The sequence below is a fragment of the Anastrepha obliqua genome, chromosome 5 (genome assembly GCF_027943255.1).
Source record: "Anastrepha obliqua isolate idAnaObli1 chromosome 5, idAnaObli1_1.0, whole genome shotgun sequence".
Taxonomy (NCBI): domain Eukaryota; kingdom Metazoa; phylum Arthropoda; class Insecta; order Diptera; family Tephritidae; genus Anastrepha; species Anastrepha obliqua.
The window spans coordinates 68254696-68280656 of record NC_072896.1 but is presented as its reverse complement, the minus strand read 5'-3'; the positions used below and the strand labels follow the sequence as shown (position 1 = coordinate 68280656).

Genomic DNA, 25961 nt, shown 5'->3' with positions numbered 1-25961 from the left:
AGTATTAATACAAACCTGCAGCCTGGTAATTATACTTATGGTAGGTATAGATAAACTAACTACAATACATAGTATCGAAATGCCATGTTTTCTGTCTGTCTGTCGGTCTTCTGGCTGCCTATCTGTATATTTGTTCATCTACCGTTGCGGTTTGTGATCCAATAAGTGAATTCGCCAACGACATTCAAATGAGAGATAGTCTGTCCAACCGTTACACTCGACAACTTTTTGTATACCTTTACATTATAACCAACAGAAATCACACAAATTATAGCGGTGTCTTACATTTCAAATTTAACATTTGCTAGTCATTTATTAATGACATGTTCAATTTTTGAATATCCCTAAACCATGTGTATGTACATGTGTATGTATCTTCCAGCCGTTTCTAACTTGGTTTCGTATCCCATTCGCTCACTGCGATTTTTTTTACTGCAAACTTGCTAATTATGCAGAACCGCATGCAATTACTTTTTCATTCAATTTTATTAGTATTTTTATTTTATTTTTTGTTTTTTAATTCGCATGCCAAAAAAGTTGTACTGAAGGTAGCTCACAATTCAACTTGTGAGGCAATTACCTGCCTCAGTAATGAGATGCCACCACCTTTCTAAACTGAATTCATGGTATTGCAGAACGCTTTCTTGCGGAACGGTATTTTTAAAGCTCATACAAATGTATATTTGACTTGTTTATATAAAAGCTCGATTTGATTTGCTTTGTGGGATCATAAGTTTTATATTATTTCAATAATACATACTGAGGGGGAATAAAACTCCACATATACTTTTATATTAAAATTAACACGCTTTATTTCCTATGAAAACTCAAGATTAAGATGAAATATATAACTTGTAAAAGAACTCTAGTTTTTTTATATGTCTTGTAGTTGCAAGAACGCTTCTCGAATCATCTATTTCTTCGAATTCATAACGACGTTAAATTCATTTGAATAGTGAATATAGCCTCTGGCAAGCACTTTATATGCGTGCGTGTCGGGTGCTTGTCGTTTGCCCGGTAACGTTCAAAACAAAAAGCGATCAATCCACAGTTGTATTTAGAAGTAAATATGTCGTCATCGGATGATGAATTTTTATTTATGTAAATTTGTATATACGTAATTATTCTACGGCTGAAAAGCGTAAGTAAGGGAATTAAATTTGAGTTTGGGATATTTTACAAAAATTAAAATTAATCTGCTTTAACTTATTCTGTTCGTTGTTTGAGAATTTTTTTTTTTGTTACCCACTTTTTGTGTTATATTAAAAAATCGCAATAAGTCATGTTTTTAATTATAACTTATGTTTTTCGGGTTCATAACTTCATTATTATTAAATTACTTATGTATAAGGTAGTCGGAAGTTGTCCACAAGAGAGTCCTGTGAAAATTGGTTCTCCGAGTTTTTTGACAATAGGGAAGCGAGCTTCTATAAGAGGGGCATTATGAAGTTGGCATCTCGTTGGGAACTCGTCATCGAACAAAACGGCGCATATTTGACTTAAATCGCATTATTATAACCAATTTTATGAACAATTGAAAATTCAATAAAAATACCGCAAGACTTTTTTGCCAACCTGTTTTATCAGTTTTAAATAGTTTCATTTACATATAAATTTTTTGCTTATTTATGTACATATTTCATACGGATTGTGCATATTTTTAGTATATGTAGGTACTTACGAGTAATATACTATTGGGCAACCGCACACTAAATACTAACCTCAATGCTGAATACAACCCTGCTGTTTTGTCCATCAGACTCCGACACGATCAAAAAAGTAAGCGTCAAACGAAAATATCAAAAATTTTTGATTTTCATCAAGCATCGTACGTGTAGCCGACAACAAATACGTGTGTCACGACGTCACCCGACTGCACTAACACATACAAAGCGCAGTCAAGCATGCTGGATGGTGACCAGGGGCTAATAGAGATGAATAATGAAATCAGTGTGGCCACACTGATAGGTATAGGTGTGTTCCCGTACGAAACTCTCACCTATGTTCCCACAGTACTTATACATGCATATAAATATATATGTATTTTAATGTAATAAATTATAGCAAAAATCTTCATAAATATTTGTCAAAGTAAATTCATAACATTGTATATATGTACATACATATTCACACCATTATTGATTAATCCAATTATATATTAACTATGAGACACCTACATTTATTTTCCTTTTTTAGTTTAATAGTTTTATCACTAGAACCTTAGGCGAGTTTTGTATGTACAAATATTTTCCGCTGCAAGAAATTATCAATCTTGATTGTGTTATTTATGTCCATTTAGTTGAACACATCCCTCGCGAGATAAGCAACAGCTCGCAGTGAATGTACCTCACTGATGTGACGGTGCACATTTGTAGCTGTCAAAGAGTTAGAGTGACATTTGTAAATTTTGCTGTGTTGTGTTCATACATTTTTTTTACACGATATAGCCCAATTGAAATAAATTTTCTTCAAATTCTCGGCTTATATATACAACCATTAGCAGGTAAATCGTAACTGAAAGTTTGTAAAACTTATTATAAAGCCAAAACTATATCCATTTATATCATTAGCAGAATGGATCGTTTGTTACGTTTAGGAGGTGCAATACCGCAGGCGCCGCCACCAACAGACGCTCCGGTAGTGGATACTGCCGAGCAAGTATACATTTCGTCTTTGGCATTGTTAAAAATGTTAAAACATGGGCGAGCTGGCGTACCAATGGAAGTTATGGGCTTAATGTTAGGCGAATTCGTAGATGATTACACAGTACAAGTCATCGATGTATTTGCAATGCCACAAACAGGTACTGGCGTTTCGGTTGAAGCTGTTGATCCCGTGTTTCAAGCCAAAATGTTGGATATGTTAAAACAAACTGGTCGTCCGGAAATGGTGGTTGGCTGGTACCACTCACATCCTGGTTTCGGATGTTGGTTGTCCGGTGTTGATATTAACACACAGCAGTCTTTCGAAGCATTGTCAGAGCGTGCTGTTGCTGTTGTCGTTGATCCTATACAGTCGGTGAAAGGTAAAGTAGTTATCGATGCCTTCCGTCTCATCAACCCGAATATGCTTGTTCTGGGCCAAGAGCCTCGTCAGACAACTTCAAATTTAGGACATCTGCAGAAACCTTCAGTGCAAGCCTTAATACATGGGCTGAATCGGCATTATTACTCGATTAGTATTAATTATCGTAAAAATGAGTTGGAACAAAAGATGCTTCTAAATCTGCACAAAAAATCCTGGAAAGATGGTCTCACATTAGCTGATTACAATGAACATTGTGCGATCAACGAGAGCACCGTGCAGGAAATGCTCGAATTAGCCAAGAATTATAACAAGGTAAGAGATTTTTAAATCTAGTAGTCACTTAAATGTCGTTAATTGAATTTAATTTATATTCTAGTCCCTCGAAGATGAGGAAAAAATGACACCAGAGCAACTGGCCATAAAAAACGTGGGTAAGCAAGACCCTAAACGACATCTAGAGGAAAAAGTTGACAAAGTTATGCAAAATAACATTGTGCAATGTCTAGGAGCGATGCTCGATTCGATTGTATTTAAGTGAGCCAGTTTATTCATTTTGCATTTGACTAGCATTATTCACAACAGGATAAAACGAAAAGCTAAACTAAGTTGTTCACTGAACTAAACATTAATAAATTTTTAAAAACAACAAATCGTAAATGAAATACAACTTAGAAATTCTTTGGATTCTACAGATTTGCGCTTGATCAAATATATGGAACTGTATTATAATATCATTCATAACTCATAATTCGTAAACATGACCATCGTGCCTACTATATCAAAATGATGTGGCCAAAGACAGTTCTCAATTTAGATATTTCAATTTCACTTGTAGGAAATGGATGGTCTTAAATACACTACCAATATGGAAGTGTATTACTATTTACAATGTAATCTGTTATAAAGCTCTCAAGTTGCTAATCGATATATTATGGGGGAAAATGGGTTAGCTGCTGAAGACTGTAGTAGACGGGTATCCACCTATGGGCAATGTTGGATATTTTAGAAAGAAGTTTTAAACCACGATGATCAGAATACCAAAAAGTAAACATGCGGTGTCAAAATCGTACTGGTTATACGAAATTATCAAGGAGACGCCGTAGTCATGTGAGTTGTGCATGACTTACAATCTGCTTGTTAAGGAGTCCATATCCACGGCGAACATAAAGCCTCAGTAAGACTGTGTTTATACAGGAAAATTTGTGTTTGTGTTGCTCATATTGTTCACACAGGAAAACTTCGCTGCTTGCAATTGCTTTAGTCCACAGCCAACAACATCAGGGAGAATGAAGATACATAAGAAAGTGCCCGAGTACGTGCCCCTCTTCCTTCCTCGTCTCCCTCCCTACCACGAGTTACAAGTTGCTTCAACAAAAGTTGTTCTATATGAAAGCCCATATCTGTATTGAAAAATTTCTAATAAAATCATCAGCCCTTCGGTGGCGGCATAAAACTGCATTTTGCTACATCATTGGGAAAACATAAAGACACACACCACAATTTGGATGTCAGTTATAGTAGTAAGAAAATTAAGAACTATTTAAATTAATGTGAAATTTTATTTCTTCGCATTATGACCTGTTTCCGGCGGTAAACCTGTGGCGTTATTGTTGGATACACAGGAATATAATTTAAGATTTGGCAGCACTGTTCTGATTAACAACGCGAAGCTCACAAACACGGTTGCATCTCCCAATGATAATTCAGGACCAAAATAAATCAAAAAATAGCTATTTCTATTAAGAAGGAACCAAACAATTATTTAAATTTTAATTTTTAATTTTTTAAATTATAAGTAATTGTAAAAATAAAAGTAACTAATACTTATTATAAGTCTTTGCACTAACATAGCTCGTTTTAAAATTATCAATTATTGAAAAAATTGTCTTTCAATCGCAGCTGAGCTATGTGGCAGCATCATTATTCATAAGCCTTAAACCGTTATTCATAAACCTACTGAATTCGTTAAACTTTGGCACTTTAGCGAAGTTTCTCTTTGTTGACATCCATTTTTAGCACCCTGTAATTCTCAACGGAGTGCAACAAACAAAAAACAGCAAAAGAATTTTATGAATGTGAAATGTCACCGTCACAACGAACATAACTGCATCTACCGGGAAAATCATGGATTTCTGTTTACCTAAACTAATATTAACCTTTTTCCCCCTCTCGAAGAGTAGTACTCATGCACAATTCAATACGCGGAATTATCATAAAAAAAACTTAGATATTTTTGATTTTATTTATATAAAAATTAGATTGCAAAAACAATAAATGCTCAAGCAAACCTCCGAGTGTTTTTCTTTCCAAAAAAAATCATATTTTGTTATAATTATTCAAAATAATAAATAGAAAAATACCGTTTTCCACAAATAATTAGAAAATCATGAACTCGAATGAATTTTATTAAAAATATCAAGCAAAACAGCAGCTCATTATTCACATTATTGTTTTGCCTTTTCCTTAGCCAAAGTTGGTAAATTTCTGCAAAATGTAGCTCATGCCTGCAGGATTATCAGCTGGCACCATGTGTCCAGCACGGTTGATCCAGAACATCGTAAAGTTACCAGCGCTCTTCTCGTAACCCTCCAAAATACGATTGACATTAATGCCAACACGTGGTGCAGCTTCGTAATCGGACTTATAGCTCCATTGCATTTTTTCAATCCAATTCACAGTGCCAGGAGTAGCACAAATCAAGTCTAAATGGCCAGAGAGGACACCCACCTTCAAATCGGTGCTATTGAGCAGCTCCTCAACTAAAAATAAATCATTACTTAAATAATTGTGTATTAATATTTTTACTACACTCGTATGTTTTACCAATGTGTATCACCGGCTTCATGAAATCACCACTTAATCGGGTGAATGTGGAACCACTTTGAGATCCCCACTTCACTTTGGAGGAAATATTTAAAGCTTGACTAACTGGTCCTTGCATCAAATCTTCCAAAATTTGATCGCGATCCTCATCAATATCGTAATGGACCATAGTGCGATACATCAAATCTAAAAAAAGCAAAAGTTTTATTTGAAAAAACCAACTCATACCTGCTACTTACCCTGAATATTATTAGTCCTTAACAAAAGTCGAGAATAGGAATCACCTCTTGTTGGTGTCTGAATGTTGTAAAAGTCCACACCTTTCGACTCAAGCAATAAAATACTTTGTGTTGTGCCCCATTGGATGGTTGCACGTGTCCATTTTTCCTGATTGATCAACTCTTGGGTTTTGTTGGCAGATTCCGAAATTTTCTCATAACCATCTTGATCCACAATGCCCTAAACATATAAAACATATTAAGAAAAAGTTGAAAATGGAGTTTTCATACACATAATTAATTCTGTGCAGCTTCAGAGAAAAAACTTTAATTGACTTAGTACTTTTATAATTGAGATATAAAATTTTACCATTCACAGCTGTAGCTTTTGAAACCTTCATAATAAAGGTTGCATAAAGGTATTATTATTTTTATTTTTTTTTTAAGATCATGATAAAGGGTGTTTTTTTTAGAGGTTAGGTTTTCAAGTTGGCACTACTTTTTTCGTACAATAGATGGTCTTTTTGACAGCTGTCACTTGATTTATGCTCAGTTTGGTTTGCCATTTCATAATAAATAGACTTACATCTGAACAACGTTTGCAAGTCGTGCAAATTTATTACGAAAATAATGGTTCGGTTCGCGCGACGCATCGAAGAAAATTTTGTTCAGCGATGAAGCTCACTTTTGGTTGAATGGGTATGTCAATAAGCAAAATTGTCGCATTTGGAGTGAACATAATCCACAAGCCATTGCTGAGACGGCGTTACATCCTCAAAAAGTCACTGTTTGGTGTGCTCTATGGGCAGAGGGAATCATTCGTCCATATTTCTTTAAAAATGAAGCCGGCCATAATGTTACAGTCAATGGAGAGCGCTATAGAGCCATGATTAATGACTTTTTCGTGCCTGAATTGGACGATGTTGATGTGGACGACCTTTGGTTCCAACAAGACGGCGCTACATGCCATACAGCCAACGCAACAATCGATTTATTGAAGGAAACTTTTGGTGAGCGCATTATCTCGCGCCGTGGACCTGTGGCGTGGCCTCCAAGATCGTGCGATATAACACCGCTGGACTATTTCTTGTGGGGCTATGTGAAGTCGCTTGTCTACGCAGATAAGCCCGAGACGATTGACGTCTTGGAAGAGAATATTCGGCGCGTTATTGCTGACATACGGCCCCAATTGCTGCAAAAAGTGGTCGAAAATTGGGCCTCTCGGCTGGAATTTATTCGAGCCAGCCGCGGCGGCCACTTGCCCGAAATCATTTTTAAAACATAATGGCAAACCCTTATCTTTATAATAAAGCTAAATTCTTGGCTATAACATTAAATTATATACGTTTTATTTCATCTTGAAAACCTAACCTCTAAAAAAACACCCTTTATATTGAAGCAGATCCGCTAAAGTCAATAAAGTTGGTATTGTCAAAAGTCTACAGAATGTTTACCATATTTAGCAACAATGGCGCCCATGCCAATACCGAGTCAATCGGGGAAGTCCATGGATCTCCCAATATCACCGAAACCAAATTACTGCGCAATTCACCACGCTGAATAGCATAATACAGTTCCAGGGCAAACTCAGGTGCCATTTTACCCCCATAGCTTTCGCAAAATATGTGCAAAGGCACTGTTTCGAATTCGGGGTGAAGCTTGTAGAAACCTTTCATTAGTCTAACCAAATCTAAAGCGATTTCTGTGTTGTTCTTAGTCAAGTAGAATACATTGTCAACATAACTGTAGCCGCTGCCAACGGGATTGTCAATGAAGAGCACATTCATGTCCTTCACCCACGTGTGATTGCGATAATTGCCATATAAATCGAGTGGACCTAACTCTTCGAAATTTCCATAGCCCGTAGAGGAAGCACCGGGACCACCTTGCAACCAAATGGCAAGTGGGCGTTCAGTATAGTTGGTAACATTAGCAGTGGTATAGTAAAGCCAATAGAACATGTGAGCGCCAGTGCGTATATCGACATAACCCCAATCCTGTTCGCCAGGGCCATAACCGGTTTTGGCTGTGAAATGAGAAATAAAAAAATTAATTATGCAATTACTTAAAAATATTAATTTTGAGCATTGAATCTTTAAAAAGCTCGGCAACAAATTGCTGCGGTTGTGAAGCAGTGATTTATTATGTGTTTTAGAGTGCCAACAATAAACGACAGCACAACTTTCACAAACCTCAAGGATATCCCCAGTGGCGGACTAACCTAGTCAGAGGCCCAGGGCGGCATAATTGAATGAGGCCCTTCTTAGTGCAAAAAGATTTTGATTAATTTCAAATATGTCTGCCTAAGTATTTTTACATAATTATTTGTGTTGGATTCAGATCTTATAATTGTCTTTCGAATTCGAATTAGACTTTAATAAACAGTTGGATTAAAAAAAAGCACAAGAAAGACTGGATGAAATGCTAGTTTTCACTAACACTTTCGAAATGACGTGAATTGTTTTGATATTTCGGAGCAGCTTGAGAAATCGCAATTTAAATTTTTTTAAAATAAATAATTATTTATTTAAGAATTTATTCTTAGTATAAGGGCAGCTAATACTCGTATTTGTTGCTTTCAGCCTATCTTTTACTGACAAAACTATCCAATAATCAAATTAGCTGTTCACTAATCCGCGTAACAACCGCCTGTTACACCTCAATTTTAATCACAATTAACTGTGCGGGTAATTCCGATTAACGACGCCGTCTGTCTAGGCTATTAGATTTAATCGTAATGACAGACTTTAAAACTTCATCCTCAGAAACCCCATCAAATTGAAATGTTTCTTTGTAAGCAAAATTATCAATAAATTTCTGGGCTGTATAACTACCGGCGCTAGTAAAATTACACTGTGTGACAAAAAAAAAAAATTAAATATACTTTTATGGAGACCTAGCACAACTTATGGCTATAGAAAAACTAAACAAAATAGTATAGGAGAAATTTCCAATACACCCCCAAAATCTCATTTTATGGCCATAAAACCGTTTTTCAGTAGGTTGATGTGAAGAATCACTCCTAACTTCGCCAATTTCCATCCGATTTCGAATTTGTTTTTTTAGTTCGAAAGAACAAAAACAAGCCTTTTTGACAGTGTGTTGACAATTTTTCTGAAATGACAACTGCCGAGACTGTAGACGGAAGTATTTGGAATTTTTTTATTTTTTCTCTATTTTTTTCAACTTTGACATAATTTTTACGATCCGTTATTGAGGAATTTTTTTAGTACACTACTGTTATATTAAATTTAATTTTGCGTCGAATGAGCTATATTTGACTGTAATTGAATTAAAATTAATAGAGTTGAGTGAGTTTTAAGATTTTATTTTTTTTTTTTTACTAATTTGGTATGTACGTATAACTTACGCTAAATGGGAATAAGGACGTGTTTTTATGCATTATTATAGATACGTAATATTTATTGGACTAGTTGTACTAGGTCTCCATAAAAGTATAAAATCACTGTCGCACAGTGTTATCATTAATTGCATTTGGATCAGCTCTCAAGCCACGAAACTCAGCCTCACGTTTTCCATAAGCATTGAATTCATTCAAATTACTTCATAGATTTTTTGGCGGTTGACATGAGTTCAATTTGAGGGCACAGTACAGTCTTTTAGAACCTTCGTCGTTAACGAAAAATTCAAATCAGAGAAGAAAGTGGATGCATGCATAAAAGTATGAAATTTTTATTTGCTCCGAACATTTCGAAGATAGAGATAACAAAGATACTGAAGACGAAATGATGTTTTCCCGTCATTTCTATAACAGCACGCACTCGCCGCCCTATTGTTATTAGTTCAATGCTTACCTTTAAGTATTAAAACAACAAAAATTAAACAAAACCAGTTAAACTGTGAAGTAGAGTAACTAACAGGCGTCAGGAATCCAAAACGATATAACCGTGGTGTTGGAGTTAGCGGGGGGATTTGAATTGAACTAACTTAGCATTTTTACTCATAAAATATTTTTCGAAACTAATATTTCTTGATAAAAGTAACTATTTTGTTTGGACGATCTGGCGTCTCTTTCTCTTTACAATGGTGATATTATGATAATAGACAGATTATGTAGGGTTAGACTATAAGGCGACAATATGTAATACAAAATTAGTTGTAAAAATAGCCATAGAGCATTAATTCTTTCCTGTTTGCACTTTTTAACATATTTTTAGCATAAGCATGGCATATTTTAAAATAAGCACCGATATTATAACGACTTATGCCATTTACATATTTGTTTATTAAAACATGAAAAGCACTCATAGAATTTCCATGAACCCATATATGTATATGTGTGTATACATACACATATATGCCATTTTGATGACATTATGCCATCGTTGTAAAAGCACAAGACATTTCATGTGAACCCAAGATGTTGGCATTTCATATAAAAATGTACAATATTATAAAAAAAATTATGTAATGAGAACCGTGAAAACGAATTTATTATAAAAATGCATTTACTTTAAAAGTATAAGTTGGTTTCTAAGGTAACTGAGACATATAATCGTAAATATATCAAATTTCATGCACGCGAAAGCTTATCAATACGTGAATTTCTAAAATAGTTAATATTATAAATTTAAAAAATAATCTACAAACTAATAAATTACGGGTACTTTGTTTTGATTTGTGGCGAGTCGCTTCTGTGGTATCAATTTATATGTTAAGACTCAATTTCCTTCTGTCTCCTTGATTCAACAAGCTGTAACTCTAATTACCAGTCAGCCCAAATTAAATTTTACTAAATAAATATGCAAGCGTATATAAAGTTCGTTTCGCAGCGAATCTATGTAGACCTCCTGTTGTTGTGGTTGTTTTTGTTGTTACAGTTCATCAAGCCCTGTCGGTACGGTGTAGTCACAGGTCGTCATCTAACTGTAGGTCCACGAAACTTTCTGTTTCGACGGGTTGGGTCCAAAGGAAAAGAGTTGATAGGTGAGTGGAATCCATCCCTCCTTTTTTTTTTGTTTACGGGCAGTAGTCCAGTAGGAATATTTTGAACGAGGTTTCTAATAGTGTCATTATGAATCTCTTGCCTCGAGATTGAGCTCCATTCTTCAAGTTCATCGACATTTTCAATGAACGACAATTTCCGATAAGGATTAGTTTTAGAATGCTGTCCGGAGACCATCACAGCTTATGCTTATAGAGCTCGTTTAAATATTATCCACTTCTCTTCCCCTAGATCGTGCCAGTAGTACCGATAATTACTTGCGGCATCAAACTTGAATTTATTTTCATCGCTGAAGGTAAAGTTCTTCCAAAAGACACTGTCCATTGTTTATGGGGCCACTACTTACTTTGCTTACTACTTTAGATGAAGAAGCTCCAGTGCCAGACATTGCTTTAAGCACACCACGTTTCGTGGTCTCATAAACTTTGGAAGAACGTCCCAAAAAGGAGGGATCCTAATCAATTGTACTTGCTGAGGAAATAAAATTGCAATAGACGAGATCGGAAAAAGTTATTTTCTACATAAATATTCCTGATCTGCTTTCTGAATGCTCTGAGCCAAGGCACAAAGTTTTTTATTCTCTAAATATCAACAAAGCAAAAGATAAATAAAATTTGACAGTTTAGAGAACACATAAAATAAAAAAAAAATCGAGTCAGCTTCTTTACTGCTAACACCATGCTGATGTGCCTTGCTCTGAGCGTATTTTGACTGCTTTAACTGTTTTACTTTTTAAGACCAAGTGTTGCAGGTTCCAATTTTGTACTCTCGATGTCATATAGACTTTTTTCAATAAACTCAACCAGAAATAACAAAAGCACGAAAACACAAGTTCTTCCCTTCTAATTCGAAAAAAAATGCTGCTAACAAAGGCAGAAAATTACAAAAATGTTAGTTACACTGTTGTGTTTTTTCGCTATGCCTTGTCAATCACTAAATTTGTCAGAACCAAAAACTTTATAATTCTTCATATTTATTATTCCTGCTCGGTGGCCGCCGTAGCCGAATGGGTTGGTGCGTTACTACCATTCGGAATTCACAGAGAGAACGTTGGTTCGAATCTCGGTGAAACACCAAAAATTAAAAAAAAAAATTTGTCTAATAGCGGTCGCCCCTCGGCAGGCAATGGCAAACCTCCGAGTGTATTTCTGCCATGAAAAAGCTCCTCATAAAAATATCTGCCGTTCGGAGTCGGCTTGAAACTGTAGGTCCCTCCATTTGTGGAACAACATCAAGACGCACACCTTCCAGGCAGAGTTTATTTAAATGTTCTGAGTTTACATTTGTGAAGCATTGAATTGTTTATCGTTGGCAATAGTGAAACTATTAATAATATAAACCCGCCAATCAGAAGAACGCTGACTGAATTAAACATCATATCGAGTTCTTTGGGCTTAGATTCTTGTACATAAAATTGTACATACCAAGTACAAATGTTATCTGTACTCATTTTTGTAATAATCCAGCTTAATTGGGTTATCCAGCACTCACTGTTATTTTTATTTATCTATTATATATTTTTTTTAACTTTAATCTTATCTGCAATGAACTTTAGTTCAGATACTAATAAAATAAATAAATTGATCATTTGAAGCGCCGTAACTTATTGAAGCTGAACCTAATTACACGTATTTACACAAAAAATACTAATTTCGTTTTATTTAAATAATAATGACTGAAAAACATTCAATTTACGCAGTTAATTCAAATATTTTACTTTACCGTACGTACAAGTACTATAACTTAATACAAGTACTGTTAATAATTAAGTTACGTTTCAATATTTTGGTATTTTGGTATTTTATTTTTCATTTATATTCTTCACTGAACTACTTACCTGAAGTGCCCGTAATACAAATTACTAGCAAAATCGTTGTATAAATTAAATTGGCCCACATATTGAAACTATTTTCACACTACCAAAACACAAAACAAAAAATAAAATGAAAGCGAAAATGAGGACACCAGCAGCAACAATTTGTTGAAGTTGTTTTATCTATGCTAATGCTCTTTGTATTTTTTTTTTTGTGGACTTCTTTGCTTAGCTCGAAGCCACGCCGAGTTATTGCGAGAAAGTGTTCAAATTACCTTCTGCGGCAATCGTTGAACTGATCAAGACTTTTATTGACAAAAGTATCGTGTTGGGCGTGCATTCTAATCAGCAATACCAGCACGTGTGATTCAGTAGAGAAGGGCAATTCTTAACAGAGGTATATTCCATATTACATCAAGTAATTTTGTTAAAATGTTAAATTTTATCAAACAGCCAACAAAATGTGAAGTACTTGCAAATGTTTGTTCGGTTTTTGTTAATTTGTTCTTGTAATTAAGCATATATGTTAGTCTAATTTTTTTTAACTTATGAAGAAATGGCATTTATTGAAATTTATATTCGAATGTAATAATGTAGTGCCGATGACGTACACAATGCAACTAGCTAATGTCGGATTCAACTAGCGAATTGTCAATATATCGAGCGATGAAGAGGAATTTATTTTATTGTATTATCTTCCCCATCGGAGGAGACATAAAAGAAAAAGGAGGCATTGGGTGCATTCGTATATTAGGAAGAACTCGAACAGCAGATTATATGAGAGGATGATTACAAATTTCCAACATTTTACAAGATGTCTAAAAATTGTTTTAAGGAGCTTGTAGAAACTGTGAATCCGGCATTAGCTCGGAGAAAAGGATTATGATTACGCTGAGGTAAGTAGCATTCTTTTTAAGGTTTTGGTGTTTTGGACGGAGTACAAGAATTATCAGCCCTACACCGTAGGAATTATCTACTCTACACCGTAGGAAAAGCAGTGTCTAAACTTTAATAAAAGTTATCTTACACCCCCTTAAGCTCCTCTATAGAACACTGAGGAAACTTTTAATTATGGACTGGAAGAATTTTTGTAAATTATAATAAATTTTTAATTGCAAAAAAACCTTTTAGACCTTTTAAATAAGATTATTCCATCATCCCAAAAGCACATTCCTTTTGAAGGCCCCATTTGTACACAAAAATCAAAAACAAACTAGAAGCGTACAGGATATTTGGCGACTCTGCTGTATGATTGGCGTGATGCTGTATGCTTGCTTTGACGAGAGCAGGTAGCTGACGACCGGTATGCGGCTCGTCATTTTAACACATGTGTGCAACAACGAAGCGTATGCCTCACGTGCATGCGACAACATACGCTACGACGACGATACAACTCGTGTGCGAAGGCCTTAAATCGTCTACAGACAGTCATTCCTTGAGATCGACCGAACTTTGACTTCGGTTAAAATTGCGATTCGTAAGTTAGCTTCCATCCATCGGTTGACTATTTTCTCTACTCCCTTAGAAGAATCTGTCGAATGGTTGCTATGACAGTTCGTGGTGTTGTGATTTGCGTTTAACCCATTCCCGCTGACTGTATGTACTTTATAAATACAGAAAAATTGGGTGCTTCTTGAAAATCGTAACGGACAAACTATTATCAATTTTTATTGAATGAGCAACAGCACGTATAACTGACAATCCATTCTAGACCTCATCATTTTTTACTGCCGCTGGATTCACATTTTTACATTTAATGCAAAACACAAACACAAAAAGAGTCATCTGTAATGAAAAAGTGTGTCGTGGTGATTTAAATAACAAATTTAATCAAAAACGTGGGCTAGGACCAACAGTAAATATTATATATTGTATCCAAGTTTTTTTTAAGTAAGTTGGTTTATACATAGTTCATTTGTTGTGCTTCTAACATTGATAATGAAATGATTGAGTGCGCTCAGTCAACAGACTCTGCACCATCATTAGAAACATTCTACATTCTGGATAAAGTATCAACTTCTACGTCAGCGTCGCGCTCGAACTCCATTTTAGTGAAATATGTATCTAGTTATCTGTAATAAGTTTATACATATGTATATGTTCTATGTTATTGCTGCAATATATTATATTTAAAGTATTTACATATTTTATTTATATTGAAGCATTTGATAAAAAAGGAACGTTTTTTAATTATGCACCAAACATGATTTTCAAATAAAGATGAAATAGTTCAAATAGTTAGTTTGTATAAAACATCAAGAAGCACACCACGAATGGGAGTGTAAGCGTTAATTATATGTATATGGTACATATTATATTATATATATATATATATTATATATTAGGCCGGGTCGATTTGTGGAGAGGCAAAAAAATCGCCCATTGCTCTGTGAAAATCATATTCTAGGGATCAAAATAAGAAACTTTGCCGAAGGAACCATACCTCTAAAACGAATTCTGATGTCCCCCAATTTGGGTCGAACTTTTTAGTTTCTTTTCTCATGTAAAGGCCAAAAATGGTGATATTTTGAAATGATTGTATGGGGAACCCCCATGGGAGTTCCAGGGGGTGTGCCACTGGCATGGGTGGATCGGCCGTCCAAAGTTAGTGGGGGTCGGTCATACATTTGGACTCGATTGGAGCGCTCTAAGTGGGTCAAATTGGGATTTTTCGTTCGACCCAAATTGGGGGACATCATAATTCATTTTAGAGGTATGGTTCCTTCGGTAAAGTTTCTTATTTTGATCCCTAGAATACGATTTTCATAGAGCAATGAGCGATTTATAAATCGACCCGCCCTAATTTATATCATAAGAAATACTTTCAATATATTGGGGTGAATATCTTGGATCGTTTTTCATATATATACCATGCTGTGTGCACTCTGCTAAGCTTATAACAAGCATATACACATGCCCCACAAAGTCTGCGTTCACCTTACAATAACATTTTTGTGAATGAAACACACAACATGATTTTATAATTTTTATAAATTTGTATATACATATTTATATGTTTATTATATGTTTAAGTTTCAAAAACAAAAATAAATTTTATGATTCCTCACATAAGTTTTTAGATAAGGTGAATAATGGCTGTAACGAGTAAATAAAGCGACCATAAAGTCTGCGTTCAGTCTTAAAGTCTAATACAAAAACATGATATGCTATATGCAAAAATTAAATCTAATATTCAGTTGGATATCTACGTTGCTTCAGGACTTCACTCAGCCTATTTGGCATTGAACTTACTAGTTTCTCTATTTCTTCTGCTGTTATATGCCTCCATTCTGCCTGCATGACACTCCGCAAAACCTCTTTACTAATAACCACTTGCTGACGAATTCTTTTTTCCAATAGATTCCACAGATGCTTGATGGGGTTAAGATCTGGGGACTGTGGCGGTGTTTTAAGCTGTTTTGAGGCGTTGTACAAGAGCTAAAGCTTAACGATCTCGGCTGTGTGCTTCGGGTCGTTATCTTGTTGAAACCAAAATGTTCTTGATAAGCCGAAATTTTCTGCACTTTGCTTTAAATTCCGTTTTAGTATGTTCAAGTATCCCCATTTATCCATCGTCGAATCAATAAATTCTAACTGACCCACCCCATTTGCCGCCATGCAGCCCCAAACAATAACCCCGCCACCTCCGTGCTTAACCGTGCCAACAAGATTTTGCTTTTCAAGAGTATTTCCAGGTTTTCGCCAAACAATTTGGCGGCCTTTTATACCGAATATACAAAATTTACTTTCGTCTGAAAATATTACTTTTTTCCAGAACTCGGGAGGCTTATTTATGTACTCATTAGCGAACTGAATGTGTTTACGTCTGTTCACAAGAGAAATGAAGGGCTTTCTTCGGGCGACTCTACCATGGTATCCAGCTTGACGTAGAACTTTTCTGGCAGTTTCAGCGCAAATACTTTTTTTAAATGTTTGATTTATGTTTTCAACTAATTTTGAGGATGTAATCCGGGGTTAACCTTTGCCAAGTTGATTATAGAACGCTCTTCCCGGGTCGATAATTTTTTCGGACGCTGGGCTTAGATGTAAAAATTCCAGTTTACTGAAAATTTGTTAGAACTCGCTGAATAGAGGAATACGTTCTCCCAATAGATTTTCCAATATTTCGGAAACCTTTTCCGTCTTTCCACATTTTTATAATTATTTTCCTTTCAGAAACGCTTATTTCTTTTCCCTTTCCTTCCATGTTCTTTAATTATCCTCAGTTATAAATAAAATGTTCAAGTAAGCTTTGTTAACATTCAGTCGAAGTAATGCGCAATCAAAAATTAATATAAACAAGGAAAAATATCGTAAAATTAACGGTATCATTAAAATAAACAGGCTGAACGCAGACTTTTTGGTGCCACATTTACATGCTGCTGAAATTATTTTCCCGTTATCTAAAAAGCGAAATTGTAAAGATTTCAATTTAATCATAATATTCTAATTTGTTTTTAATAAATTTAAGAAGGCTATTGGTGAGCGCAGACTTTGTAGGGCATGTGTATGTATATATGAGCCCTTGATTTTGAAAGTGGTATAAGTCATGTTTCCCTTGTTTCGAGATATTTAGAATTTTGCATTTTAAAGAATTAAAAAATATTTTTGTATTATGGAATATGATTTTTCGACAGTAAATTAGTGCCAACAAACAAGTATTTATTATGATTGTGAAATTTATAACCATTTTTAAAAGGAAATGTGGTTTTGAAAGGTTGAAATGACTTATACCACTTTCAAAATGAACTGCATGACTTTATAAATGACTTATACCATCAAGAAAACACTTATATTAATTAACATTTTATTCAAACTCATTTCATTGTAACTAAGTAAATTATAAGGTAGTAAATCCATCATATCTGTACGTTTTTCTTCTCTTATTGGTCTAATCGTTGTTTATAATATAAGCAAATCAATATTTTCGTATATTCTAGGTCTTCCGCTTTTAAGTGAGAGGTCTAATACTTTGAATTCGGAATTCTCGTCCAAGTAAGTTTTATAAAACATCTTATATGGAACATTTTTTAGAAATCTGATCCATTGTATTTTTAGCCAACACACAGCTTCTCCATTGGAGTTTTTCTTTTCATTATTCGTTGATTCTTTTAGTTGTTTTGTTGAAATGAAATCTTTCTTTTCTTTTTACATATTTCTATTAAATTATAATAATGCTCGGGTGTGTATAAACAATTCGATTTTTTAATTTTAGTTTCTATCAAACCAATATCGCGTTCATTTGGCGAAAGAGAAATTACGAGTATGTATGTATATGCGCATATGTAGGTATATAAATCCACATATTTGTATTTGCATATGCCTTCTTCCTGTGTGCATGGTAATGAACCATTTCTCTGTTGAGAATAGGAGATGATAGAAAAAGTAGGAAATGAAAGGGGGTGTTTCGAGTGTAAAGTGTCTTGAAAAAGGCAAATCGATGATGGTGCCTCTTAGTGTTGTTGACTTATTAACGTCTGATGCACAATCGAAATTGAACATATCTTTAATGAATTTCATAAATGTTTCGTCATTTTTCACGTTTGTGTAAATGACCTATTCCATTGTGATTCTATTTACCTTCTTTTCTATATCCATACAAAATATCTATCAAACAAATAAAATTAAAATTTTCTTTTGAAAAATGCAAACATTCCATTAGTATTTTCTTATGACGTTGTCACGTTAAACTATCGCCAGTAAACCGACTTTACAGACAACCTCTTTTTTTATTAACAATTCTTATTCTTTTTAGAAGCGTTGTATAATTTCACCTAGTATATATAAATATAAAAGGATACTAATAAGCAATTTCCATTTGATAATTAAACTTGTTTTAATAAGCATTTTACAATATAATCAAAATTCGTTCTCTATAAGGCAAGCTACCGTTGTGCGTTTTAAACGTTTTTGAGAAGAATTCAGCCCTAGTAAGCGGGATGCTGCTCGTATGATTTCTTAATTGTTGTTTGTGAGCTATGGCAAATTGATTCGTTACTTCAATCACAGTTGGTGTGCCAAGATCACGGAGAAGGTCGCTATTCCTTATACAGTGTGACGTGTTTAGTATGCTTCGCAGGATTTTGTTTTGCATATGTTGGATAGAGGTGATGACTTTTAGCTAGCACATTCCCAAAATTGTATACCTAAGTCCAAACTAGTCTCATATGTCGACATTACGAAATATTGGTTCTGTAAAAATGTTACGTATTTCATATGAGAATAGAACAAGGAAAATGCAAAAACTTCCAAACGGTGTATGGGTATATATATTGATTATAATGAAATAGAACGCTTTAATTACATTTTTGTATAATAATAAGTGAAGTTTTCGTACAACTATTTTGACGAACTTGTGCACTCAGTTAAACACAGCTGAAAAACGCTTACCCACACTTTTTGTTGAAGGTAGAAAATGTCACGTATTCGCCAGTTTGAGAAAAGAAAACGCTTCCCTATAAATATGCTGAGAATAGAAAACGAAAAACGACTCTGGCGCAGGACAGTATAAATGCGACATTATTGGGAGAAAAGAAACTACAATTAGAATCTTTGGAGTAAATATTTTTATTATGAATTTTCCTCGATTAAGAATGTTTTTAACTCACAAAAACAATTTTGTACTCAATTATACAATACAAAAAAAGGCATAGTTAATTTATTGGATTTTTATAAAATTATTCAATTAATTTGGTTTGCATTATTTACACGTTTATCATATTTTTCATGTACAGAAGGGATGCTGAAATAAAAAAAGTTGCAATTCCATCATAAAAAGAAACGCTTTTACCAATTTGGACCACAATACTCTGTATCGAGTTAAGGTTCCAGAAAGCATTTTAAAGCATTAAATTAATAGAACATTTCGTTGATTAAAGCAAAAAATGATCGTATTAAATTATCAATTTTTAATTTTTTTTTTATATTAATTTTTTAATTTTAATTAATTATTATATATTAAAGATGATGTAATGGTAATGGTTAATAGTAGTAAAGGGTTAAGATATGGCCCTTTAGCACTGCGACCATATTGATCTATTGTGCACCCTATGCTGTCTATTGACTGTTAAGTATGCTTATGAATTGTACCAGCTCCTTCTGAGGGAGTGATTGATTGAAGGTCTTCATCTGTAAGCATGAACTTGTTTAAAAACCTTTTCCTTCTATGCGATGTAAGTTGTGACAATTGTAAACTCATTCTCATTAATCTAGTATCAGTTTGTTTGTCCCCTTTGACGAGAGTAAAAACGTGGTATTTGAAAGAAACACTTTAGTATAAACATTTTTCTATTGCCTGTGTAATTTAGCAAGGAGTTAAAATGTCGATTTTATATGTAAATAATTGGTACGTAGATACGACATAACTGTAAGTTGGTAGTGTTTTAAATAAAATAAAATTTACATTCACATTATCGGCGTGGATTACGTGGATGAAGATCAAACGCCTTGTTCTTAGTTAGGCTTATGGAAATATGTAAATAAATATATTTAAATCCCCCAGGGTGCCGTTTCAATAAGGCAGGACAAGGAAGTTGCTTACTTATGGAGCCTGAAAATATGTAATTATAGCAGCCAACGGCGAGAAAACTTTTTTGTAAATGATAATTTATTTCCCTTCATATAATTATTACTATTTATTATATAACTAATTAAAATTACTGCTTATTTAACAAATGTTTTTTTTATGGCGTGTTTTTATGTTATCTTCATTTCCTTAGTTCACATGTGATTGTGAATAGGTCTTATCACCTGAAGAAGCACATCGATTTCTTAAACAGGTGGTAGCATTGTAAGGAAAAAATTAATTTAGCCGAGGTGCAATGAGAAATTAAATAACTCACAAAAATATTAATTTTATGATTAATTAGTGAAGCTTTTAAAAGGTGAATTTTATATCATGGCTTCGGTACGTATTCCAAAGCAAAAAGTAATACTGTGCGGAGATTATGGTGTTGGGAAGAGTTCATTGTTTCGTCGGTTCACCAATGACACATTTGGTTTGTAGCCACAATTATATATAAAACAATAGAAAGCAAAATAATTACATATAATTATCATTGACACACATCAACACACTCGTTTTGTCACAATTATCTCAACAGTAACAGATACAGATCGGAAATCTACACTAGGCTTGGATCATATAGACCGTGACTATACTGTCGGTGATAAACAAATCAAGGTGGGCTGCAAAATTGAATACTATTGTACAGCTTTAAAATTGTACATAAATAATGATTTCTAGCTACAACTCTGGGATACTGGTGGTATGGAACGTGTTGCATCTGTTACCTCATCTTACTACAAATTCGCCGAAGGTGCCATATTAGTATTTGCAATGGATAATGCCGCTTCTTTTCATTCCTTGTCACAACATCTTCTCGACATTGTTACTTATGCTGAAAATGCGAAAATTTTTATTTGTGGTAATAAGAGCGATTTGGCAGGGCGTGAGCCACAGGTGAGCGATGCTGAAGTCGAAGCATTTTGTGAACAGTGCCACAGTTTAATTAGTGCCACCTATAAAACTTCTTGCAAAACATCGGAGGGCGTTGAAGAAATGTTTCGCGATATATCCCGTATTCTCGTTGATGCCAATCGCTCTAAAATGGAACTACAAGCTTTGGAACAACATAGTTTCAAAATCGACTCAGCTGCTGAAGCCGATACGAATGAAGAAAGCTCACAATGTATTTGCTAGCAAATGGGGAATGTGGAGTTCGGCTAAGTAAAAAGGGAAACGAACTTCATCACGAGGGAAAGGAGGTGTTAGAAAGCTTTATAAGCGTATCTATGTATATTTATTTATTTATTGTTTTGATTGTTTTGATAATAAGAACCTTTTTTCGTTAGTACGAAGCCGAATACTAGTCGTTTTAGGCTGTATAATTAATGTTAGCGGTCGCAAACGTCTCTAAAATGAGTGATTAAGAGAAATAATAATTACTGTGTCACAACAATTAAAAACATTTTAACTTTATTTAGTTTATATTGGTACTTTTTGTTATAATCCGTCCAAAAGTTTAAGTTCCATGGCTTTTTAAAAGGGCTTTTAACACGCAAGAATTTCGACGAAGAAGAACACCAAATCTTATCATGACTATTTATATGTTGCCATAACTGGCTTAAAGGTGTATGTATACTGTTTTTATAAATATATACGAAAGTAAAGTATATGTATGTGTATTTGTATGTTAATTAAAATATCGTATCACAATGAAAAATTTTAACTGGGGTAATTTTTAATATTTGTCCCAGCTTTTCTCAAATACTCATAGATATAGGAATAAAATGTAATAACAGATTAACTTCGAATAGAATAAAAGTGAAAAATCGAAATGGATAAAATCATTGTGTTTTAACTTTATAAATTTTGCAAGGTAAATGTTGTATTGCAACAAAAGGAAATTACATACATGTAACAATGTCATTATAATATATGCATTCTCACGTATTGTATTCTAAATATAAGTTATAAAATCATTTGCTTACCTACTTTTTGTACTTCAACAAAACACTAAAATAATTGAACTGCCGAGAAACGAATGTGTAACAATAAATACGCACAGCAAAACAGTTTACATAAAATACCATAACGATCCATCTAAGAAGTGGGAGCACTGGATGAAAACGTCAAATATAGGCTCACACCTACCGCGACCACAAAACAAACCCCCACTACATATAGGACATACTTTTCTCTCAACGCACGTAACATCATTGAATTAAGTGTGCGCGAAGCACGTCCTAAATCTGCGTTGGTTTCTCGTAAACGCGCCCGTGCGCCGTGAAGAACTTCACGTTGGTGGCTTAAGTCATTAAGCACTTGTGCTCCTAATGTTTCAGTCTCCAGTGCAACTCGATATCCATCCGCTAAACGATTTCCGGTGCGTTCTATACGTTCTGAATTCTCCAATAGACGTTGTCGTTGGTCATTACCTATAGAAACATCATCATAATAGTCGCCATCATTACCACCTAACTCTAATACGGTCCTGTGTTGTCGCTGTTGCGCTTCCTTAGCATTACGATAATCACTTTGTAGTCGCTTCAATTCTACCTGCGCACAACCGACTTTATTGTGGAAGCTTGGTCGCAATGTTACATCGATGTCCCGTATTTCCAAAGTCATTTGTTCCAAAAGTTCATGCGCTTCCGCAAGACTACCATCGATTTTGGAGCTTAGATCTCGACGTTCCACTAAAGAGGAAGAAGCTCATTATTTCTTATTTTTGTGTATTGATGTTTTAACATTTGGGGTTAACGTCGTTCTTACCCCCATTTAATTGTTTTAGTTGTGCAATTTCGGAAGTGATTTCTGCAATCAATACCGCATATTGCTGTTCATACTGTTCTAGCAACAACATTCTGCAACAACAAGCTATTTTATATTACACTAAATAATTGTTGACAAGCGTATTTTTCGTAAAAATATTTCATATCAGTGTATGTAGGTATGATATTTATTGTTAAAGGAAAAATTTGACGTTCCCAAACAGCTGTTAAAATAATTTCGTTGAAAATATTCACAATTAATTAAAAACAAAACTATCCCATTGTGAATATATCAATAACATCAAGTGAGTTCTATGCCGATAACTCTATTATAATATAATCATATGATACGATTTTTCACAAGCTATCGACGGCGCAAACCCTAGAATATCGGGGCAGACATTTATATTTACTAGAGTCTTATCATTTAATTCTCCACTAAGGGTCGGTCTTTTAAAAGTAGTTTAATAATACGTTCACTTATGCATTAATCACCTATAAATCCACCAAATTAATCTACCGTTCACAGGGGGCCTATTACCTGCAAAATTGACAATCAGCTGTCAATACTGTTGTGAAAGTTTTTTCTTCATAGAAACTATTTTGGTGGTATATTTCGGTGTTTTTAGTTTGTGTAATTGTTATTAACAATAGCCAATTTAAAAGGAGAAGGAATAGCTAATTTAATTGCACAATTGGCTGCTAATAATAAACAGTTGGAGGAAATCCGTATGCGCATGCGGGAGGTTGCAGAAAATTATGGCAGTAATGCGCATGGGATACTTAATATTACATTTTATAATAAGTAATAAAAGGACAAAATATTTATGGGCACACGCGTTTTGTTCTGTAAAATGAATCCCTAATTAATAATATTTAACAAAAATTTTATTAGAATTATGTCTCGAAGACTGTTTTCTTTGCCGGCATCCATTTCATTTAGTTTAGTTTTTATTGTGATATTTCTCCTTACATTCGCAATAATAATTATCGATAACACAGAGAACATAGGGTTGCATGTCGAAAAGTATCGTTATTATCCAGGATTATTTTATAATCTCAGATTTTGGGAGAAAGTTTTGCATGCGACATCACGCTTTTTAATTACGGATTTTGAGTTAAGCGCGAAAAAGTAGATCACTAGAACGTATAATAACTAAGCTTTCCAGTTAATCAAAATTTAAACCTACAATTTGACAGGTTGAACTAAGTTTAAAAAATTCATCACAGTTAAAATAGCATTGGAAAACGTGACCATAAGCAAAACGCTGCCATAATTTTTTGCACCCTCAGTAAGCGTCGCATACGGATTTCCGCCAACTGTTTTTTTTAGCAGCCGATTGCGCAATTAAATTAGCTATTCCTTCTCCTCGTATTTTCTTCATATCGATAGTAATAATTAAAGAAATCAAAAACACCGAAATATTCCACCAAAATATTTTCTATGCAGAGAAACCTCTCCAAGCAGTATTGACAGCTGATTGTCAATTTTGCAGGTAATCTGCCATATGTGTTTAATGCATATGTGAACGTATTATTATAATATTATCCTCTCTTGGAGTACTGAATAAATTTGGTGAAAGTTAATTGGGAATTAATGAAAATATCGAATTCGGTGCATCCCTACAACAGCTATTTTGCCCTAAAGAACTATCGATTTTGATTGTCAGAAAGTTGTACTATTTGCAATTCGTCGTACCACACGTGTTTACAAATTTGTGAACTTCGAATTGCGTATCTTTATATTTTAAGGCCATAATTATCTTTATTTAATAGAAATGTCGGACAAGTAAGTTATTATGTTTACCTCAGCGAACTTAATTCCTAATTTATTGCTTTTTAGGTACGCAGTGCCCAACAAGTTGCCGGGGAAGACTGTGTCGGTGCTAGCGCATCGAAAACGCCGAATTCTTCAAGACAAAGCTACTATTGAGCAAAAGAAAGCTTTGAAAACCAAGAGAATCGCAGGTCTGAAAAAACATCATAAATTCCGTCGTCCTGAATCATTTGTTATGAGTTATCTGAAAGCAGAGCGCACAGCTAAACGAATGAAACGCACAATTCTGCGTAATAATTTATTGGACACCAACGATGCCAGCAAGACGAATGAAAAATTACTTTTGGTCATGAGACACGCCGGGTGAGTAAATCTTTGTTATATATTCACAAATAGTTTTATATTTATTCCATTTCACAGAAAAAAGATTTTCGATGAAACCACTACTAAAATATTTAAAACATTAAATATGCCTTATCGCCAAAATGCTGTATTTTTAAAGAATAATAAAGAAGCACAAATATTGCTAAAGGTTATCGAACCATTCGTAGTATATGGATATCCTTCGCTGAATATAATCCGTGAGCTGATGTTTAAGAGGGGCTTTGCGCGTATTAATGGAAAGAAAACACCAATTCAATCTAATGCTTTGGTCGAGGAGCATCTTGGTGATAAAGGTATCATTTGTTTGGAAGATATCATCCACGAAATTTATACTGTAGGACCTAATTTTGACGCTGTTAAAGAGTTTCTTTGCACTTTCATGGTAAGGATATAATATTCAAGTGATTAGACATTGATGACAATGATTTCACTTAACAGCTTTCTCCTCCACGGGATGGGTGGAAAAATAAAGTTTCGGTGTCATACAAACGTGGCGGTGAATATGGCGACAGAGGCGGTGATATTAATGAGTTAATAATGCGATGCCTGTAAATGGTTTGGTTTTAGTTAAGTTAGTGGTATTGAAATGTTTTTATTTTCTTAAACAAAATAATGTTAGTATAGGTTGTGTGAATATCAATAAATTGTTTTACACTCACTTTGGAAATTAGTACAGAA

General features: G+C 34.3%; 5 protein-coding genes across 6 annotated transcripts; 3 read left to right on the top strand and 2 right to left on the bottom strand.

The window, feature by feature from the left end:
- The first annotated feature begins 2366 nt into the window (after positions 1-2366).
- LOC129248563 (26S proteasome non-ATPase regulatory subunit 14) lies at positions 2367-3694 on the top strand. Of its 2 annotated transcripts, none has more exons than XM_054888158.1 (3): positions 2367-2503; positions 2571-3339; positions 3404-3694. In XM_054888158.1, the coding sequence occupies exons 2-3, from the start codon at positions 2575-2577 to the stop codon at positions 3563-3565; spliced, it is 927 nt and encodes a 308-aa protein (XP_054744133.1). In that variant the 5' UTR covers positions 2367-2503; positions 2571-2574; the 3' UTR covers positions 3566-3694. The 2 variants fall into 2 exon arrangements, with proteins under 2 accessions (XP_054744133.1, XP_054744134.1); XM_054888159.1 differs by having other exon boundaries at positions 2369-2503; positions 2574-3339.
- A 1627-nt stretch (positions 3695-5321) lies between these two features.
- LOC129247878 (retinoid-inducible serine carboxypeptidase-like) lies at positions 5322-13101 on the bottom strand. The gene is made up of 5 exons (XM_054887239.1): positions 12872-13101; positions 7523-8094; positions 6090-6309; positions 5851-6036; positions 5322-5786 (listed from the first exon to the last, which is right to left on the bottom strand). The coding sequence occupies exons 1-5, from the start codon at positions 12930-12932 to the stop codon at positions 5491-5493; spliced, it is 1335 nt and encodes a 444-aa protein (XP_054743214.1). The 5' UTR covers positions 12933-13101; the 3' UTR covers positions 5322-5490.
- A 7507-nt stretch (positions 13102-20608) lies between these two features.
- Positions 20609-22023, top strand: LOC129248222 (uncharacterized). Its single transcript, XM_054887689.1, has 3 exons — positions 20609-20844; positions 20950-21029; positions 21093-22023. Exons 1-3 carry the CDS (start codon positions 20745-20747, stop codon positions 21546-21548), a joined length of 636 nt encoding a protein of 211 aa, XP_054743664.1. The 5' UTR covers positions 20609-20744; the 3' UTR covers positions 21549-22023.
- Positions 21791-23330, bottom strand: LOC129248221 (vesicle transport through interaction with t-SNAREs homolog 1A). The gene is made up of 2 exons (XM_054887688.1): positions 23124-23330; positions 21791-23047 (listed from the first exon to the last, which is right to left on the bottom strand). The coding sequence occupies exons 1-2, from the start codon at positions 23212-23214 to the stop codon at positions 22452-22454; spliced, it is 687 nt and encodes a 228-aa protein (XP_054743663.1). The 5' UTR covers positions 23215-23330; the 3' UTR covers positions 21791-22451.
- Positions 23331-24782: 1452 nt separating this feature from the next.
- Positions 24783-25950, top strand: LOC129246934 (uncharacterized). Its single transcript, XM_054885689.1, has 4 exons — positions 24783-24911; positions 24966-25262; positions 25320-25665; positions 25722-25950. Exons 1-4 carry the CDS (start codon positions 24901-24903, stop codon positions 25833-25835), a joined length of 768 nt encoding a protein of 255 aa, XP_054741664.1. The 5' UTR covers positions 24783-24900; the 3' UTR covers positions 25836-25950.
- Positions 25951-25961: the final 11 nt, after the last annotated feature.

Bases quoted from the DNA above. Each gene is read 5' to 3' on its own strand.
- LOC129248222 (XM_054887689.1), top strand. From the start codon at position 20,745: ATGGCTTCGGTACGTATTCCAAAGCAAAAAGTAATACTGTGCGGAGAT. The intron at 20,845-20,949 runs GTTTGTAGCCAC...TTATCTCAACAG, and splicing joins GTTCACCAATGACACATTTG to TAACAGATACAGATCGGAAA. The intron at 21,030-21,092 runs GTGGGCTGCAAA...AATGATTTCTAG, and splicing joins TCGGTGATAAACAAATCAAG to CTACAACTCTGGGATACTGG.
- LOC129248221 (XM_054887688.1), bottom strand. From the start codon at position 23,214: ATGTTGTTGCTAGAACAGTATGAACAGCAATATGCGGTATTGATTGCA. The intron at 23,048-23,123 runs GTAAGAACGACG...CTTCCTCTTTAG, and splicing joins ACTAAAACAATTAAATGGGG to TGGAACGTCGAGATCTAAGC.
- LOC129248563 (XM_054888158.1), top strand. From the start codon at position 2,575: ATGGATCGTTTGTTACGTTTAGGAGGTGCAATACCGCAGGCGCCGCCA. The intron at 3,340-3,403 runs GTAAGAGATTTT...TTTATATTCTAG, and splicing joins TAGCCAAGAATTATAACAAG to TCCCTCGAAGATGAGGAAAA.
- LOC129247878 (XM_054887239.1), bottom strand. From the start codon at position 12,932: ATGTGGGCCAATTTAATTTATACAACGATTTTGCTAGTAATTTGTATT. The intron at 8,095-12,871 runs GTAAGTAGTTCA...CTCATTTCACAG, and splicing joins TTGTATTACGGGCACTTCAG to CCAAAACCGGTTATGGCCCT. The intron at 6,310-7,522 runs GTAAACATTCTG...TTATATGTTTAG, and splicing joins CGCCATTGTTGCTAAATATG to GGCATTGTGGATCAAGATGG.
- LOC129246934 (XM_054885689.1), top strand. The intron at 25,263-25,319 runs GTGAGTAAATCT...TCCATTTCACAG, and splicing joins TTGGTCATGAGACACGCCGG to AAAAAAGATTTTCGATGAAA. The intron at 25,666-25,721 runs GTAAGGATATAA...TTCACTTAACAG, and splicing joins AGTTTCTTTGCACTTTCATG to CTTTCTCCTCCACGGGATGG.